The sequence below is a fragment of the Bubalus kerabau genome, chromosome 3 (assembly GCF_029407905.1).
Source record: "Bubalus kerabau isolate K-KA32 ecotype Philippines breed swamp buffalo chromosome 3, PCC_UOA_SB_1v2, whole genome shotgun sequence".
Classification (NCBI taxonomy): domain Eukaryota; kingdom Metazoa; phylum Chordata; class Mammalia; order Artiodactyla; family Bovidae; genus Bubalus; species Bubalus kerabau.
Window position 1 is genome coordinate 119,177,641 of NC_073626.1, and position 19,878 is coordinate 119,197,518.

The window sequence follows — 19,878 nt, forward strand, 5'->3', positions numbered from 1 at the left end:
AGTCAGTTCCCAGTCTTGTTTTTGCTGACTGTATAGAGCGTCTCCATCTTTGGCTGCAAAGAATATAATCCATCTGAATTTGGTATTGACCATCTGGTGATGTCCATGTGTAGAGTCTTCTCTTATGTTGTTGGAAGAGGGTGTTTGCTAAGACCAGTGCATTCCCTTTGCAGAAGAGCCATGCTCAGTAAATCTTTAATACTCTTTTTGGAGGAGGTTGCCATTATCATCATTACTTCCACCAGAGCTTAGCCTCAGGTCAAACAACAGGGAGGGAACACAGCCCCACCCATGGGAGACAGAATATTGGATTAAAGATTTACTGAGCATGGCCCCACCCATCAGAACAAGACTGTTTCCTCAGGGTAATGATTCACAAATGATTCCTAGGACTAGCAGCAGGAGCATTACCTGGAAACTGTTAGACATGCAAATTCCTAGGCCTTCTCTAACACTTCTCAATCAGAAACTGTGGAGTGGGGACCAGCAAGCCCCGCAAGAGATGCTGGTGAAATCCTCAAGTTTTAGAGCCACTGCTCTTTTAGTACGTTGTCTCTCAAAAATTCTACTTGGAACACGTATATTAAAATACATATAATTTTACACTAAACTACTGCAGAGGTCAAAAGAACTTAGTGTAGTACCCTTTATACCAGAATATCATGACACAGATAGCCTTCCACAAAATTCTGCTTTGGATGTTACATGATCTAACTGATTGACACTGAATTTTTTTGTTGAGAAAAAAAGAAAATTGAGAGCTATTCTGAATAAACAAATACTGGCAGTAAGATTCTGAGGCTGTTTTCACCTTATGTCCAAAAAAAGATTCTTGAAACAAAAATCTCTGCCTGTCTTACAAAGATCCACTGAAGTTAACAAATACCAGTGCCTGACTTTATTATTATTTGCCATAATTAAAACTAGGTATAGGAAAACCAAGTAGGAATTTAGTGAATTACCTTGTGCAAAGTTTCAATTTGGAGGGTTTTCTTTTCCACCTTTAAAATATTAGTATCATGAAGGAAATCGTGTCATCATCTGAGTACTTCTCCACTCCAAACCCCCATATGAAAAATAAAATCATTTGTCACAAAAATTCAAAATGTTCTCATTGGAGATTTTTCCATTTCATTTTAGCATTTTGGCAAATATGCCTAACCAAAGAATACTAATTTCTTTTCATATGCAATTTTCCCTTAAATATATGTCAATGATTTCATTAGCTGTCATTCTAATATATATATTTCATATAGGAAATTTTATAGGAAAGCATTGTTTTATAAATGCAATGATATTAAAAGATGCTTAGTTTCTAAGATACATAAAGCACAATTTTTCTTAGAAAACAAAAAAATCACAATGAAAATAAGGTAATCATTAAAATGAGTTAAAATTAGAGATTTCAATTATCATGTACTCTTGGTGCCTGATGGCAAAAATAAAAAAGTTTCATGTTAATATAACAATAAATTCTCGGTGGTCATTATTTGCTTCAAATTTATAATGAACCCGTTTTCTATCTCCAGTTTTTTAAAGGTTCCCAATATTTAAAAGGAAATTTCCTATAGAGTATGACCTATGAAATACTTGTTAATTTTTCCACAGATGAATGAAACTAATAGTATTAAAAAGGAAACGGGGTGGGTCTAAAACTTGCAAGTCTATGTAAAAAAAGTACCTCAATTTATCTAAATGGAATCTTTGGTACATGACATACTAATAAAGTAGAACCCTACCTTCAAATTCTGCATGTATGCCTTGTCACTACTGAAGAAAAGTCAGCGCACAATTATGTTAGCCATATAAGTTAAATCTGCAGATGTCACAGATAACAGTCATTTCTCAGTTTTTTTTTCACTCTTCCTATAATATTTAGTAATAACTATTTCAAAAAGAAAGTAGGCAGAAATGATGCAGGATTACAACTAGAATTGCTTGATATAAAAATAACATTTATTTTCTAATATGATTCTGGGAAATATATGTTAAAATTAATTCCTACTTTATCCTTCCTTAAGGACATTTTGCTTCTTCAACCAGCACACTGAGAATTAGTGTTACAGATCTTACCAAAGTGCCTGATGAAAAACCTTGGATTCCATAGAAGTCATACCTTGCAACCCCAAATTGGCTCTGCACGAATGACTATAAAGCAGCATTAGCATTCTTTCTGAAATAAGACTGTATAACTCTGAGAACATTCATTTTACCTTGTGAGCTCACTTCTATAGAAACAATGAATTTTACTCATTCCTTGCCAGTGGAAAAATCAGTTTAAGGGGTTAATTAGGCTGATAGAAGTCAATAAAAAAATCAATTTTTTAAAAATCAAAATTTATTTACAGGAATAATTATAGGTGTCTTATGTACCCCTAATGGCTTTTTTAAGCTTCAAAAAGTGTTTACCTAAGCTTTTAAGGCTGCCTCATTTTTCGGTTTTGTTTTAGTAGAGATTCTGATGTTTGTTTAACAGAAAGTACAAAACAGCAGACTCCCTTTCATCAAGGTCATAATTTGAAACATTATACAATAATGGGATTTAAATTATGTATGGGAAGAAAAGTAGAAGACTGAAACGATATTAGAAATCTCTATTTGGGTCTTTAGATTCAGAAAAATATAATCACAGGCCAACACTGTTCCAACAGAGATGAAGGACGTTAGCAAATACCTCAGTGTAGCCTCTCCCAATATTTTCAAAGGTCCACAATGTGACTGCTGTCACATTGTGACAGAGCCCTGATACCTAGATTTCTAGGTAATCACAGCATGGAAGTAATCTACCATAACTATTTCTTGAGAAGATGAACCCTCAACTACAAAGATGCAGGAAGGAAGTCCTCAACTGCTCATTTGCCATGGTTACAGTATTCAAATATAAAAATCATTGAGATAGATATAACTAGGAGAGAAGATAATACTGCAAAGCAGTAGTAATTCATACTTTCAGGTAAGCAATAATACTGCTTCCTTCTAAAGAGGCTGTTCATTGATAAAAAGCATAATAGCCAAGTGGAAGAAGACCTCCTCAAGATTTTTCCAATATATTAACAAGGCTTACTACTTCTGGAATCCTGAGTGACAACACATGATCTGTATGGCATATGAACACAGAGCACATGGACAACTAAAACCTTCTGACTTCAACTTCTTTTCCTACCATATTTAGAGAATAATTTAAAGTTTTAATTTCACTATCACTGTTTCAACTCTTTCATCCTGTAATTGCCACGAAGTACTGGCAAACAGTCAAAACAGCAAAAATAGAAAGTAGAGAAGTATACAGATAATAAATTTCAACCAAACTTAGTCTTTGAGTAACTGAAATGTTACTTCAGTAGTTTTTTCCAGGATAAAATTTCTTAGAAGTCCACATTCTTTACATGCCTTTAACCTGTGCCAAGCTAACAAAATCAATTATGATTTTCAGCATAAGATTTATTGGTGGCACCAAATAGGAGAACAGATGTCTATTTTTTAAAATTTAATGTTAGCAAGAAACAATCTTTTAAATTAATGTAATATAAAAATTCTCAGGACAAGCTAAACTTCACTTTAGACTTACAGTAACACCAAAGCAATTTTAAGAATGTGAATAAGACAAACTGAAGCTAAGCATTACAAAGGGAATTCTTAAAAATCATAATTCTTTGAACTGAATCATAATTCAATTCTTTAGAAATTCTAAAGAGAAATGAACTAGTCTCACAAAACTTGAGAGGGAAATGGGTTCTGATTAATCAAAAGACTGAATGGATTCTGGGACATACATTCATCCTCTGAGGTCTACAGTGAGTAAAGTCCAAGAGCAGCTGCACAATAAGGATGTAAGTCTAAGAGTTAAATCAGGAGTATTTTATATTTAATTTAATCTTGGTAGAGGAAAAGTTCAACTGTAATTTTCAAAGTAGAATTTCTTCTTGCCTCCCTTCTTTGGTTTTTAACCATAAAAATTTATTTAGGAAAACTAAAATTATTTTAAAAAGAGGTATCCAGTCCTAGAACAATTTCGCATATTTATATATGAAAAAATCAGAAACCAATTGGTAGATCTGTAATACACACACACACATATATATAAACATTTTATTTTAATAATACTTTATCACTTCAATTTATATCATTCCATTATGAAAATGTTTAATTGAAGAGAGGCTATTTCTTCAAAACTCTAAATAAGCAGAGCTTTATCAATTAAATTTATAGCATTACAGCCTTTAGAAATACATAATTCTTCATTTTACAGTAATACTTCCCCTTTAAAAATTCGTCATGGTTTGTCACAGATTTAAAGTACAAGGCACCTAATGCTATGAAAGGATAATACAGTATATGCAGTGTAAATGAAACAGATCTGTCAAACATTGATTCTTTTTAAAGTCCTACCAAATTTGTGTGAACATATTTGTTGCATAAATTAAACATTTTTTGTTTTGTTAATTTGTAATATTCTACAAAACTCAAAAATATAATTCGTACCTATTATAGGCAGCTTATTTTAGCATTTTACCTGTAAGAAACACTGATATATATACTTAAAATGATTTCTGAAAACATTTTCCTAATATAGTCCAGCATTTAACAAATAATAAGTGAAAATAAAGTCTTCAGAACATTAAAATTTTATTCTTTGATTAGTTCAAATTATTTCATCAGTTGAATTCCTTGAGATGTATAAGGCAGGTTGGTCCTTTAGATGGACTGTAGACCGAAACTTCCTATAACTGTAGTGGTATGTACACAGCTACATAGCAAAGTACTTCATTATGAAAATGAAGACAAAAGATATGAGGAAAATATGTTTTAGAGTTCCAAAGAACTGAAACTGTTATTTTTCAGACTAGGCACTGAAACATTTTTCTACAAAAACTTGCCAGAGATTGTCTCTTCGCTGTATACTACTCCATCATCAAGCTAAAAATAAAAACAAACACATAATCATCATTAGATTACAACTGTCATTTTTAATTTTCTAATTTATATTTTAAAAAGCAAATTATCTTAACATTGAAATATATATCAAACAGTCTATATACTTAAATAACTGGATACTAGAACTTGAGGTGAGTACTAAGAACTGATGTAAGTGAGTTCTACATGTTGACTGACATCTGATGCTATTTTAAGATCACAAAATAACAGTTTTATTCATAATACATCCTACCATTATCCCTGTGGAGATAAAGACTCCTGCCTAACCCAGCCTACCTTATTCTACTCTATTATAGTCTATCTTCTTTAGTCTTCACTATCTTCCCTTTATCCCGCTCTCACGTCTAAAAATTTCTGGGTGAGAGTGGGTATGAATGTGAATATGAAAATGATGCACAGCATACCAGGGAGGGAAAATGCATAAATTAAACCATTAAAAAGATTTAAAGAGGGACTTCCCTGATGGTTCAGTGGTTAAGAATCTACCTTCCAATGCAGGGGATGCACATTCAACTCCTGGTCAAGGAACTAAGATCCCCCATGCTGTGGGGCAACTAAGCCTGTGTCCTGCAACTAGAGAGCCTGTGCACTCCAGAGCCCATGCACCGTATCTAGAGAGAAGCACACATGCCTCGATGATAGATTCCATGTGTAGCAACTAAGACCCAACATAGTGAAATAAATAAATAAAGTATTTTATAAAAAAGCTTTAAATAACTATTTGCATTTTTAAAAAATTTAAATACGGCAAAATACATATTTAGTTCTACTGTCTCCAAAACCTCAGGAGAAAGACAATAAAGGGATTTTTTAAGGTTTAAACCACATGGACAAAGAACAGAGACAAGAATATAGCAGCTAATTCTTAGTTAGCAATGAAGAAATACAACCAGGTATCTCTGTAGGGAGAGGCAAAAGAAACAACTAAAAATAGGTAGACTAAAAACATACAACTAAAAAACTAAAAAAATGTACAACTAAAAACGTACTAAAATTGGTACAAAGTTTAGAGAAAAAGGCAATTAGATACTCAGATGCCGTCCCTTCACTTTTCACAGCTAGTCAAGTGCCTCTTCTCTATCCCAGGAGAAGATCTGAGGTTAATTCTCTAAAGAGGGTAGGAAGAAAGGGTCTTGGACTGGTTAAATGCCAGGCACAATCGTACACAGTTCAGGAAAAATAACATTTATATAGTCATAACTTGGTAAACACTGATAACATATCTATCCAAACCACACGGTAACTATCCTGGATGATGAGGATGAAAGAAGGATACAGGGTTGGAAGGCAAGCAAGTGGAGTGGGAGCAGAGGAGGGGGAAGCTGAAAGTAACCTATCTTATACTGCCATAGTGGGAAAATCAACTGAAGATGCCTGAAACTGAAAAATCAAGAAATAGAAGTATAAGCATGGTACTTAGATGGAGAGGAAAATACAGAAAGAATCAATGAGGAGTTTAAAGGGACTCCTCAGGGTGGGAAAAAAAGTGAGAGCAGTATAGGCAGGGCAGGAGACAGCTGCACTGAACAAGAAGTCTTGTAGAACTCTAACTCTTCACACTATTGCATGCATAGCCATCCTAAGAGTAAAAACTAGAAGAAAAGGGGACCAATCAGGGGTTCCCTGGTGGTCCAGTGCTTAGGAATCCGCCTGCCAATGCAGGGGACACAGGTTTGATCCCTGGTCTTGGAAAATCCCACATGTCATAGAACAACTAAGCCCATGTGTCACAACTACTAAACCTGCAGGCCTGAGAGTTCTGTGCTCCATAACAAGAGAAGCCACCACAAGAATCCCATGCATCACAACTAGAGTAGCCCCCACTTGTGGCTACTAGAGAAAGCCCACACATAGCAGTGAAGACACAGCAGCCAAAACACGACAACACTCTTTCTGTCATGTAAGAAATATAAAAGATACTATTTCTTAAAATTAAAAAAAAAAAAAAAAACTGTTCATGAAACACTGTTAAGAGAAAAGCATAGTCAGAGAATCAGGGTATGTTGGATGTATCATGCCAGTTATGGTAAACACACACATGCATAGAGAAAGGACTGGATATACTTGGTAATCACTTATTTGGGTCAGGTACCATATTTCATGTGTTTTAAACTTACCAAGTATTCAATACTAACAACTTTGTGAGGGAGGTTCTTCTGCAACCCCACTTCACAGAGAAGAAAACTGAGGCACAATGAGGTTACGAACCTTGCATAACGTCACACAGCTAGTACACACAGAAGCTGGAATTGGATCCCAGGCAGTTTGACTCTAGAGTTGGACTTTCTCAGCCTCTAAGCTGTATCAACTCTCAAAAAAATTAATTATAGGAAATCGATTCTGTATTTGAGCAGTACAAGAACAAGAACCTGGGCTTCCCCAGGGGTTCAGTGGTAAAGAATCTGCCTGTCAATGCAGGGGACACGAGTTCGATTCCTGATCTGGGAAGATCCCACATGCTGTGGAGCAACTAAGCCTGTGTGCCACAACTATTGAGACTGTGCTCTAGAGCTCAGGTGCTACAACTAAGGAGCCCAGATGCTGCAACTACTGAAGGCTGTGTGCTCTAGAGCTTGTGTTCTGCAACAAGAGAAGCCACTGTGATGAGAATCCTGCGTATGGCAACCAAGTAGCCCCCACTCACAACTAAAGAAGAGCCAGCACAGCAAAGAAGACCCAGCACAGCCAAAAATAAAAATAAATAAACGTTTTAAAAGAATAAGAACCTTATTCAATACTAATGTCCACTAACATACAAACCTGGAATATAGCTAACTAGCCCCATCCTCCTGAGAAACACCATGCATAGGAATGAGACTCTCACACTGTTCACTGTCTTCTGGAACCCTTAAAAAAAAGACAATAGTTAGGAAAGCTTTAGACCTGAAAGGAACTTTTACAAATGATCTATTCCACTGGCTAATGCCTGAGGTCAGACCTAAGACTAGAGCAAGACTGCTCAACAAACTGTCCCAAGTTCTTTACAGAATGTAAGAAGTTCTTTACATTCTTTAATATAATGTTTTAGAGAATATAAAATGCTTTCTCTCTTAAAAAAAAAAAAAGAAAACGAAAATGAGGCAATGTTACCATATTTTATTATGAATTTTGTTCACATCAATAAATTTTTTCTACACTTAAATTTGTTACAGCAAAACTGTAAGCACTTTGATTTCACCTGTGAATTAAAACATTTTTTACAAAACAGCAGTTATGAAGAAACTATCCTATCACCCATAGATCTGAACAGATTCTTTTATCTGGCATTGTATATATAATATTATAATCTTTTAAAAATTCTTCATAGAATCTCTAAAAGCTAGGTCAGCATGGTATGATTAGCAAACATTTGAAAAATTTATATTGGAACTTAACCTACTTCTGAATTCGATGTTTTCTGCATATAAAGGCAAAAATTCTTCTGATTCCCACCATCACAGGATCCCAATTATTGTAATGGCACAGGAGAGTTGCAATAAAAAATGAAAAAAATACAGGGATAGCGCCTGCAAAAAATAACCAAGAAAACTGCACCTAAAAATAAGAGATAGGAAAAAAGAAAAAAAAAACAAAAACCCACAATTATCATTAAGACAATTTTCCCTTAAACACAACTTTTACATTTGTGATAACTTGGACAAATAAATTAAAACACCAAGAAAATAATACTAAGCACTGACAATATATTAAGAATGTTATTATTAAATATAAGGATTTACTTATATTAATCACTTGCTTCAATTACCAAAAAAATAACTTCTTACTTAGAAAATATCCTAAAGGAAAGGCAGGAAACCATGCTTTTCAGTTATTAGGCAAAATACATCAGAAATAGAATTATGAAAATTTTTAAGCATCTGTCTTACATATCACACTGCCCATTTGTTCTTTACTGATTATTGACTATTCTCAAGTTGATTCTTCCCCTCTAGTTTCTGAAGTCATTTTTTAAAAAATTCCCATTTATAAAAAACTAAGTTATGCTATAGCTGTGATATTGTGTTACGTTATGGGTCTTTTCTTATGACAGTACTGAAAACAGATGAAACTCTTAAGTGAAACCTTGGCAAACAATTTACTGATGAAATACAGCTTGAAAAGAAAAAGATTTCAAAGGAAATCACAACTAAGTAAAGTAAAGACTACAAAGAGAAATACTTTTACTAGGAAATGTGAGCCAAAGGAGACAGGCAAAGCCTCAGTGGTGAGGAGCTCTCAGATTGCTAATCCTGACACTCCAAACCATCATTTTACCTGGATCATCAAGAAAATTAAAAATAATAAGATCCCATAAAGTTACCAAAAAAAAAAAAAATTATTTCCTTTACCACCTAGATTCAACTTAGGATCAAAAACAATTACCAAAAAAGCCTACACTGATTAATTATTGAGACTCAGCTGCAACAAATTGGTAGTTTACTTTCAAAATAATGATGAAAACAGTTAACTCCTATCTTTAAAATAGGGAAGAAGAACTGCTTACTCTTTCTAAGTATTAAAGAAATGAGGTTTAGAATCAAAGGCAAGACTCCCTCTTGTGGGAAACATATACTATTCCATTTCATATTAGCTTTAGTCAGAGTAAAGTATTTGTGAAAATAATTATTTATTTATAAAGGACTCATAATGCATAACACAAGGAAAACCACTAATAAATTTCAGCATGCACATTCTTCTCATATGGTACATATACACAGGCTGAGTCAGCCTAACACCTAGCAGTCAGTACTAAAAAGTCTTCACATTGTTATCAAACTATTGGTGTAACATATTCTTGGAATATTTGCAGGATATTTAATAATCTAGAAAAAAACATGATGAATTTAAATGACCCAAGAACAGAAAAAATACAGTATAAAAACTTATGACTAATTAGAGTTAAAAACGCAAATACAGTTGACAGAACGATATCATGACTATTCAACTAAAAAAATCCTACTGAAAAAACCAAACTTCAGGGGGGAGGAGCCAAGATGGCGGAGGAGTAGGACGGGGAGAACACTTTCTCCCCCACAAATTCATCAAAAGAGCATTTAAACATCGAGTAAATTCCACAAAACAACTTCCGAATGCCGGCAGAGGACATCAGGCACCCAGAAAAGCAGCCCAACTCTTCGAAAGGAGGTAGGAAAAAATATAAAAGACAAAAAAAGAGACAAAAGAGGGAGGGACGGAGTTCCCTCCCGGGAAGGGAGTCTTAAAAAGAGAGAAGTTTCCAAACACCAGGAAACCCTCTCACTGCCGAATCTGTGCCGAGCTTTGGAAGCACAGAGGGCAACATAAAAGGGAGGGGAAAAAAAAAAATAAACAATTAAAAATCGCGGATTGTGAGCCCTACGGGAACTCCCCCAGCGGAGAAGCAGCGCAGATGCCTGCACACGGCATTAGCAAGCGGGGGCTGGGCAGGGAAGTGCGGCACGGGCTGTGTCCCTTAGAGTAAGAATCGGGCCGAATGTCCTGAGCGCTATCTGAGCGAAATAATTTGGGCTAGCAAACCAGACTGTGGGATATCTACCACGCGAAAAGCCAGCCCTAACCTAAGACACCGCCAGGCCCGCGCACAGAACAAAGGACTGAACAGAGATAGCCGGCTGCAGACCTCCCCCTCCGGTGACAGGCAACCAGAGCCGGAAGGGGGCAATCGCAGCCCCAGAGAGACACTATCTATAAAACTGTAAGCAGGCTTCTTTGCTAACTAAAACTTCTTGGGGGTCTGGACGGTCAACATCTGCCTGAGAAGGTGCGCCGGTTTTACACCCAGATAACCGAGTGGCGGGGAGGCGATAAGTCGCAGCATTGGCGCCCGCCAAGCACCTCATCGCCTGAGCTGCTCGACCTGGGAAGAACACAAAACGCAGGCCCAACCGAGTCTGCGCCTCTGAGGACTACCCGAGTGCCTGAACCTGAGCGGCTTGGACCTGGGAGCTCAGTCCAGGGCCGGCCTCTGATTGTTCCCGGCGGAACAACCTAGAGCCCAAGCAGTGTGGGCAGGGAGGTTACACGCGCCGTGAGCGGGGGCAGACCCAGTGTGGCCGAGGCACTTCGAGCGCACGCCAGTGTTATCTGTTTGCAGCATCCCTCCCTCCCTCCCCACAGCGCGGCTGAACAAGTGAGCCTAAATTAAAAAAAAAAAAAAAAAAAAATAGGGTCCTCCACCGTCCCCTTTGTGTCAGGGCGGGAACCAGACACTGAAGAGACCAGCAAACAGAAGAAGCTCTAACAGAGGGAAACGCCTTGGAAGCTACAGGCCATAGATTAAAACCCTGTGGTTACTACGGATTACATAGGAAGGGGCCTATTGATCTTGAGAAATATAAGTCGGACTAAGGAACTGCCAAAAATGAACTGAACCCACAATACTCACAACAAAACCAGAGAAAGACCTAGATATATTTTTACTATTTTTACGATCAATCTTTCTTTCTTTCTTTTTTTTTTTTTAATTAAAAAAAAAATTTTTTTAAGTCCTCTATTGTCCTTTAATTTTCACTTTTATAACTATTACTTTGCAAAAAAAAAAAAAAGACCCTATTTTTTTTTTTTTTTTCTTCTTCAGCAAACTTCATATATATATTTTATAATTTTTTGACCGTGGTTTTTTTTTTTTTTTTTTTTTTTCTTTTTCTTCTTTTCTTTAACATTGCATTTTTGAAATTCCAAACTCTACTCTAGATTTTTAATTTTAGCCTTTTGATATATGTTATCAATTTTGTACCTATAGTTTTTTTTCATAATTGCTGTGACTTTTTTTTTTTCCTCTGTTTCTTTCTCTTCTTCTTTTATATAACATCGTATATCTGCAATTCCAAACTCTACTCAAGATTTTTAATTTATGCTTTTTGGTATTTGATATCAATTTTGTACCTGTATTTTCTTTATAATTTTTGCGACATTGTTTTTGTTGGTTTGTTTGTTTTCTCTCTTTATTTTTCTTCTTCTTCTTCTTTTTTTTTTTTTTTTTTTTTTTTAACGTTGTATTTTTGAAATTCCAAACTCTACTCTGGATTTTTAATTTTTGCTGTTTGGTATTAGTTATCAATTTTGTACCTGTAATTTCTTTATTACTTTCACGACCTTGTTTGTTTTTCTTTGTTCGTTTTTTCTCTCTTTCTTTTCCTTCTCCTTTTCATTAACATCGCATTTTTGAAATTCCAAACTCTACTCTAATTTCTAATTTTTGTTTTTATGTATTTGTTACCAATTTTGTACCTTTAAGAACCCAATCTTCAGGACCCATCTTTCACTAGTGTACGAGATTACTGGCTTGACTGCTCTCTCTCCCTTTGGACTCTCCATTTTCTCCACTAGGTCACCTGTATCTCCTCCCTAACCCCTCTCTACTCTACCCAACTCTGTGAATTTCTGTGTGTTCCAGACGGTGGAGAACACTTAAGGAACTGATTACTGGCTGGATCTGTCTCCCGCCTTTTCATTTCCCCCTTTTATCCTTCTGGCCACCTCTGTCTCCTGCCTCCTTCTTCTCTTCCCTGTATAACTCCGTGAACATCTCTGAGTGGTCCAGTTGTGGAGTGCACATAAGGAAGTGACTACTGGCTAGCCCACTCTCTCCACTATTGATTCCACCTCATCTCATTTGGGTCACCTCTAACTCCCTCCTCCCTCTTCTCTTCTCCATGTAACGCTGTGAACCTCTCTGAGTGACCCTCACAGTAGAGAAACTTTTCATCTTTAACGTAGATGTTTTATCAGTGGTGCTGTATAGAAGGAGAAGTTTTGAAACTACTGTAAAATTAAGACCGATAACTGGAAGTAGGAGGCTTAAGTCCAATCCCTGACTCCAGGGAACTCCTGACTCCAAGGAACATTAATTGACAGGAGCTCATCAAACGCCTCCATACCGACACTGAGACCAAGCACCACACAAGGGCCAACAAGTTCCAGGGAAGGACATAACAAGCAAATTCTCCAGCAACAAAGGAACACAGCCCTGAGCTTCAAGATACAGGCTGCCCAAAGTCACCCCAAAACCATAGACATCTCATAACTCATTGCTGGACATTTCATTGCACTCCAGAGAGAGGAGATACAGCTCCATCCACCAGAACATCGACACGGGCTTCCCTAACCAGGAAACCTTGACAAGCCACCTGTACAAACCCACACACAGCGAGGAAACGCCACAATAAAGAGAACTCCACAAACTGCCAGAATACAGAAAGGACACCCCAAACTCAGCAATTTAAACAAGATGAAGAGACAGAGGAATAGCCAGCAGATGAAAGAACAGGATAAATGCCCACCAAACCAAACCAAAGAGGAAGAGATGGGGAATCTACCTGATAAAGAGTTCCGAATAATGATAGTGAAATTGATCCAAGGTCTTGAAGTTAAAATGGAATCACAGATAAATAGCCTGGAGGCAAGGATTGAGAAGATGCAGGAAAGGTTTAACAAGGACTTAGAAGAAATAAAAAAGAGTCAATATATAATGAATAATGCAATAAGTGGAATTGAAGGCACTCTGGAGGCAACAAATAGTAGAATAACAGAGGCAGAAGATAGGATTAGTGAATTAGAAGATAGAATGGTGGAAATGAATGAATCAGAGAGGATAAAAGAGAAACGAGTTAAAGGAAATGAGGACAATCTCAGAGACCTCCAGGACAATATTAAACGCTACAGCATTCGAATCATAGGGGTCCCAGAAGAAGAAGACAAAAAGAAAGACCATGAGAAGATACTTGAGGAGATAGTAGTTGAAAACTTCCCTAAAATGGGGAAGGAAATAATCACCCAAGTCCAGGAAACCCAGAGAGTCCCAAATAGGATAAACCCAAGGCGAAACACCCCAAGACACATAGTAATCAAATTAACAAAGATCAAACACAAAGAACAAATATTAAAAGCAGCAAGGGAAAAACAACAAATAACACACAAGGGAATTCCCATAAGGATAACAGCTGATCTTTCAATAGAAACTCTTCAAGCCAGGAGGGAATGGCAAGACATACTTAAAATGATGAAAGAAAATAATCTACAGCCCAGATTATTGTACCCAGCAGGGATCTCATTCAAGTATGAAGGAGAAATCAAGAGCTTTTCAGACAAGCAAAAGCTGAGAGAATTCTGCACCACCAAACCAGCTCTCCAACAAATACTGAGGGATATTCTCTAGACAGGAAACACAAAAATTGTGTATAAATTCGAACCCAAAGCAGTGAAGTAAATGGCAACGGGGTCATACTTATCAGTAATTGCCTTGAGCGTAAATGGGTTGAATGCCCCAACCAAAAGACAAGGACTGGCTGAATGGATACAAAAACAAGACCCCTGCATATGTTGTCTACGGGAGACCCACCTCAAAACAGGGGACACATACAGACTGAAAGTGAAGGGCTGGAAAAAGATTTTCCATGCGAATAGGGACCAAAAGAAAGCAGGAGTAGCAGTGCTCATATCAGATAGAATAGACTTTAAAACAAAGACTGTGAAAAGAGACAAGGATGGTCACTACATAATGATCAAAGGATCAATCCAAGAAGAAGATATAACAATTATAAATATATATGCACCCAACACGGGAGCACCGCAGTATGTAAGACAAATGCTAACAAGTATGAAAGAAGAAATTAACAATAACACAATAATAGTGGGAGACTTTAATACCCCACTCACACCTATGGATGGATCAACTAAACAGAGAATTGACAAGGAAGCACAGGCTTTGAACGATGCAGTGGACCAGTTGGACCTGATTGATATCTATAGGACATTTCATCCCAAAACAATGAATTTCACCTTCTTCTCAAGCGCACATGGAACCTTCTCCAGGATAGATCACATCCTGGGCCATAAAGCTAGCCTTGGTAAATTCAAAAAAATAGAAATCATTCCAAGCATCTTTTCTGACCACAATGCAGTAAGATTAGATCTCAATTACAGGAGAAAAACTATTAAAAAATCCAACATATGGAGGCTGAACAACACGCTGCTGAATAACCAACAAATCACAGAAGAAATCAAAAAAGAAATCAAAATTTGCATAGAAACGAATGAAAATGAAAACACAACAACCCAAAACCTGTGGGACACGGTAAAAGCAGTCCTAAGGGGAAAGTTCATAGCAATACAGGCACACCTCAAGAAACAAGAAAAAAGTCAAATAAATAACCTAACTCTACACCTAAAGCAACTAGAAAAGGAAGAAATGAAGAACCCCAGGGTTAGTAGAAGGAAAGAAATCTTAAAAATTAGAGCAGAAATAAATGCAAAAGAAACAAAAGAGACCATAGCAAAAATCAACAAAACCAAAAGCTGGTTCTTTGAAAGGATAAATAAAATTGACAAACCATTAGCCAGACTCATCAAGAAACAAAGGGAGAAAAATCAAATCAATAAAATTAGAAATGAAAATGGAGAGATCACAACAGACAACACAGAAATACAAAGGATCATAAGAGACTACTATCAACAATTATATGCCAATAAAATGGACAACGTGGAAGAAATGGACAAATTCTTAGAAAAGTACAACTTTCCAAAACTCGATCAGGAAGAAATAGAAAATCTTAACAGACCCATCACAAGCACGGAAATTGAAACTGTAATCAAAAATCTTCCAGCAAACAAAAGCCCAGGTCCAGACGGCTTCACAGCTGAATTCTACCAAAAATTTAGAGAAGAGCTAACACCTATCCTGCTCAACCTCTTCCAGAAAATTGCAGAGGATGGTAAACTTCCAAACTCATTCTATGAGGCCACCATCACCCTAATACCAAAACCTGACAAAGATCCCACAAAAAAAGAAAACTACAGGCCAATATCACTGATGAACATAGATGCAAAAATCCTTAACAAAATTCTAGCAATCAGAATCCAACAACACATTAAAAAGATCATACACCATGACCAAGTGGGCTTTATCCCAGGGATGCAAGGATTCTTCAATATCCGCAAATCAATCAATGTAATACACCACATTAACAAATTGAAAAATAAAAACCATATGATTATCTCAATAGATGCAGAGAAAGCCTTTGACAAAATTCAACATCCATTTATGATCAAAACTCTCCAGAAAGCAGGAATAGAAGGAACCTACCTCAACATAATCAAAGCTATATATGACAAACCCACAGCAAACATTATCCTCAATGGTGAAAAATTGAAAGCATTTCCTCTAAAGTCAGGAACAAGACAAGGGTGCCCACTTTCATCATTACTATTCAACATAGTTTTGGAAGTTTTGGCTACAGCAATCAGAGCAGAAAAAGAAATAAAAGGAATCCAAATTGGAAAAGAAGAAGTAAAGCTCTCACTGTTTGCAGATGACATGATCCTCTACATAGAAAACCCTAAAGACTCCACCAGAAAATTACTAGAACTAATCAATGACTATAGTAAAGTTGCAGGATATAAAATCAACACACAGAAATCCCTTGCATTCCTATACACTAATAATGAGAAAACAGAAAGAGAAATTAAGGAAACAATTCCATTCACCATTGCAACGGAAAGAATAAAATACTTAGGAATATATCTACCTAAAGAATCTAAAGACCTATATATAGAAAACTATAAAACACTGGTGAGAGAAATCAAAGAGGACACTAACAGATGGAGAAATATACCATGTTCATGGATTGGAAGAATCAATGTAGTGAAAATGAGTATACTACCCAAAGCAATCTATAGATTCAATGCAATCCCTATCAAGCTACCAACAGCATTCTTCACAGAGCTAGAACAAATAATTTCACAATTTGTATGGAAAAACAAAAAACCTCGAATAGCCAAAGCGATCTTGAGAAAGAAGAATGGAACTGGAGGAATCCACCTACCTGACTTCAGGCTCTACTACAAAGCCACAGTTATCAAGACAGTATGGTACTGGCACAAAGACAGAAATATAGATCAATGGAACAAAATAGAAAGCCCAGAGATAAATCCACGCACATATGGACACCTTATCTTCGACAAAGGAGGCAAGAATATACAATGGATTAAAGACAATCTCTTTAACAAGTGGTGCTGGGAACTCTGGTCAACCACTTGTAAAAGAATGAAACTAGAACACTTTCTAACACCATACACAAAAATAAACTCAAAATGGATTAAAGATCTAAACGTAAGACCAGAAACTATAAAACTCCTAGAGGAGAACATAGGCAAAACACTCTCTGACATACATCACAGCAGGATCCTCTATGACCCACCTCCCAGAATATTGGAAATAAAAGCAAAAATAAACAAATGGGACCTAATTAACCTTAAAAGCTTCTGCACATCAAAGGAAACTATTAGCAAGGTGAAAAGACAGCCTTCAGAATGGGAGAAGATAATAGCAAATGAAGCAACTGACAAACAACTAATCTCGAGAATATACAAGCAACTCCTACAGCTCAACTCCAGAAAAATAAATGACCCAATCAAAAAATGGGCCAAAGAACTAAATAGACATTTCTCCAAAGAAGACATACAGATGGCTAACAAACACATGAAAAGATGCTCAACATCACTCATTATCAGAGAAATGCAAATCAAAACCACTATGAGGTACCATTTCACACCAGTCAGAATGGCTGCAATCCAAAAGTCTACAAGTAATAAATGCTGGAGAGGGTGTGGAGAAAAGGGAACCCTCTTACACTGTTGGTGGGAATGCAAACTAGTACAGCCACTATGGAGAACAGTGTGGAGATTCCTTAAAAAACTGGAAATAGACATGCCTTATGATCCAGCAATCCCACTGCTGGGCATACACACTGAGAAAACCAGAAGGGAAAGAGACACGAGTACCCCAATGTTCATCGCAGCACTGTTTATAATAGCCAGGACATGGAAGCAACCTAGATGTCCATCAGCAGATGAATGGATAAGAAAGCTGTGGTACATATACACAATGGAGTATTATTCAGCCATTAAAAAGAATACATTTGAATCAGTTCTAATGAGGTGGATGAAACTGGAGCCTATTATACAGAGTGAAGTAAGCCAGAAAGAAAAACACCAATACAGTATACTAACGCATATATATGGAATTTAGAAAGATGGTAACAATAACCCTGTGTACGAGACAGCAAAAGAGACACTGATGTAGAGAACAGTCTTATGGACTCTGTGGGAGAGGGAGAGGGTGGGAAGATTTGGGAGAATGGCATTGAAACATGTAAATATCATGTATGAAATGAGTTGCCAGTCCAGGTTCGATGCACGATACTGGATGCTTGGGGCTGGTGCACTGGGACGACCCAGAGGGATGGAATGGGGAGGGAGGAGGGAGGAGGGTTCAGGATGGGGAACACATGTATACCTGTGGCGGATTCATTTTGATATTTGGCAAATCTAATACAGTTATGTAAAGTTTAAAAATAAAATAAAATTTAAAAAAAAAAAAAAACCAAACTTCATAAAGGTAGGTGAAACTCTAGATGACTTTTACAGGCAAAGTTCACTTTTAACAATGCAGTTATTTTAATGTTGCCAAATAATAAAAAAACTTCTAATTTGAATTCCAGCAAGCTATGAGGACAAATTTTTTTTTAAAAAATGAAGACATTTATTAACAATGAAAACTGCCCACGTAAACAAAAAAAGTCTAATTTCTGAATATATCTGAATATAAGTCTGAATGCAATCAGGGATGCTTCCTATTATACCAAATATCAATAAGTTAAAAACAAAACAAAACAAAATGTATCTTAAGCACAATAAATAAAATTAATGAATGCAAAAATTTTCAGAAGCTATTGATATCTATAAATACCTTTGACCATTAGAATAAAAAAAAACCTAAGAAAGTAAGTTATTCCCACCATGTTTCTATTGCAGTTCTGGGACACACCCTGCTACTTTTTCCAGAATGTTTCTTCTGCCCTTAATTCCCACCAAAGGCTCAGCCTACTCATTTAACTAAATGCCTGATGTGCAATCAAGAAATGACTGTCAGTGTGTTTTTCTAATCAATTATATATACATATATTTTCCCTTCTGTTTGCCTCCATCTTAAAATATTTGAACAAATTACAGTATCATTTACTAAAATTAAATTCGCTATTACAGGTCTTCTTAAAAATCCAAAAATAAAATTAAACTTCAATTTTTATTTTTCAAATCTGCAAAAAAGCTGATTTTTCAAAATATCAGTATGGTAAAGTTCATTTACACAGCAGCTACCAAAATCGTCTGATAAGCATCATTTCCCTAGTTTCACTAATTTTGGTTGATATTCAAGATTATGACCTGAAGATGTAGAAAGGCCTGGATATTATATGATGTATGATTTTAGTGTTATATATATTTTATAATATTCACATTCTTTGAAAATCATGGTATATGAATAATTAATTCTCAATTACAAAGATTTCCATTCTTAACCACAGCAAATAAATAATATACTGAATCAGAAAACAAAATTAAATAACAAAGAATTGTTTTTTAAATAAAAAACTAAATGTGACTAAATTACAAAGATGACCATTTCTTTGGTACTTTTTATATCTCTATGTAGTAAAACAGCTTGGAAGAGAAGGCACCAAGTATTATTCATGGTCATCTTTATAATTTAGTCACATCCCTTAACTTTCATTATTAGCTCTGATTTAATAATATACTTAAAATATATAGTAAATAGTTTGCCTTACCTTTTGCATACACATGTCAGCTATTATGGATAGAGGTATTGTAAGGCTTAGTGCAAGTGTGCCTATCAATGATGAGGTAAGAAAGCAGCCCCTAAAAAAAAAGGAAAGAAATAAAATATACATTGCCATACTGAAACAACAAAAGAACCAACGAAAAACAATGACCAAAAATTATCTATCCTCGCGGGGGGTACTTCCCTGATGGTCCAGTGGTTAAGACCTCACTTTCCAATGCAAGCGGTGCAGGTTTGATTTCTGGTTGGGGAGCTAAAATCCCACATGCCTTGTGTACAAAAATCCAAAGCATAAAACAGAAGCAATATTGTAACAAATTCAATAA

The 19,878-nt window shown here is 36.1% G+C and overlaps 1 protein-coding gene across 1 annotated transcript in view; it reads right to left on the bottom strand.

Moving 5' to 3' along the window:
• Nucleotides 1–4,004: 4,004 nt before the first annotated feature.
• SLC35F5 (solute carrier family 35 member F5) overlaps nucleotides 4,005–19,878 on the bottom strand; it is a 48,390-nt gene continuing 32,516 nt past the window's right edge. Inside the window, exons 13-16 of the mRNA XM_055572866.1 lie at nucleotides 19,539–19,629; nucleotides 8,315–8,469; nucleotides 7,696–7,782; nucleotides 4,005–4,917 (exon numbers count right to left, since the gene is read on the bottom strand). Of these exons, the coding sequence (XP_055428841.1) occupies nucleotides 7,707–7,782; nucleotides 8,315–8,469; nucleotides 19,539–19,629 (322 nt within the window). The 3' untranslated portion in view covers nucleotides 4,005–4,917; nucleotides 7,696–7,706. The remainder of the gene's footprint in view (nucleotides 4,918–7,695; nucleotides 7,783–8,314; nucleotides 8,470–19,538; nucleotides 19,630–19,878) is intronic.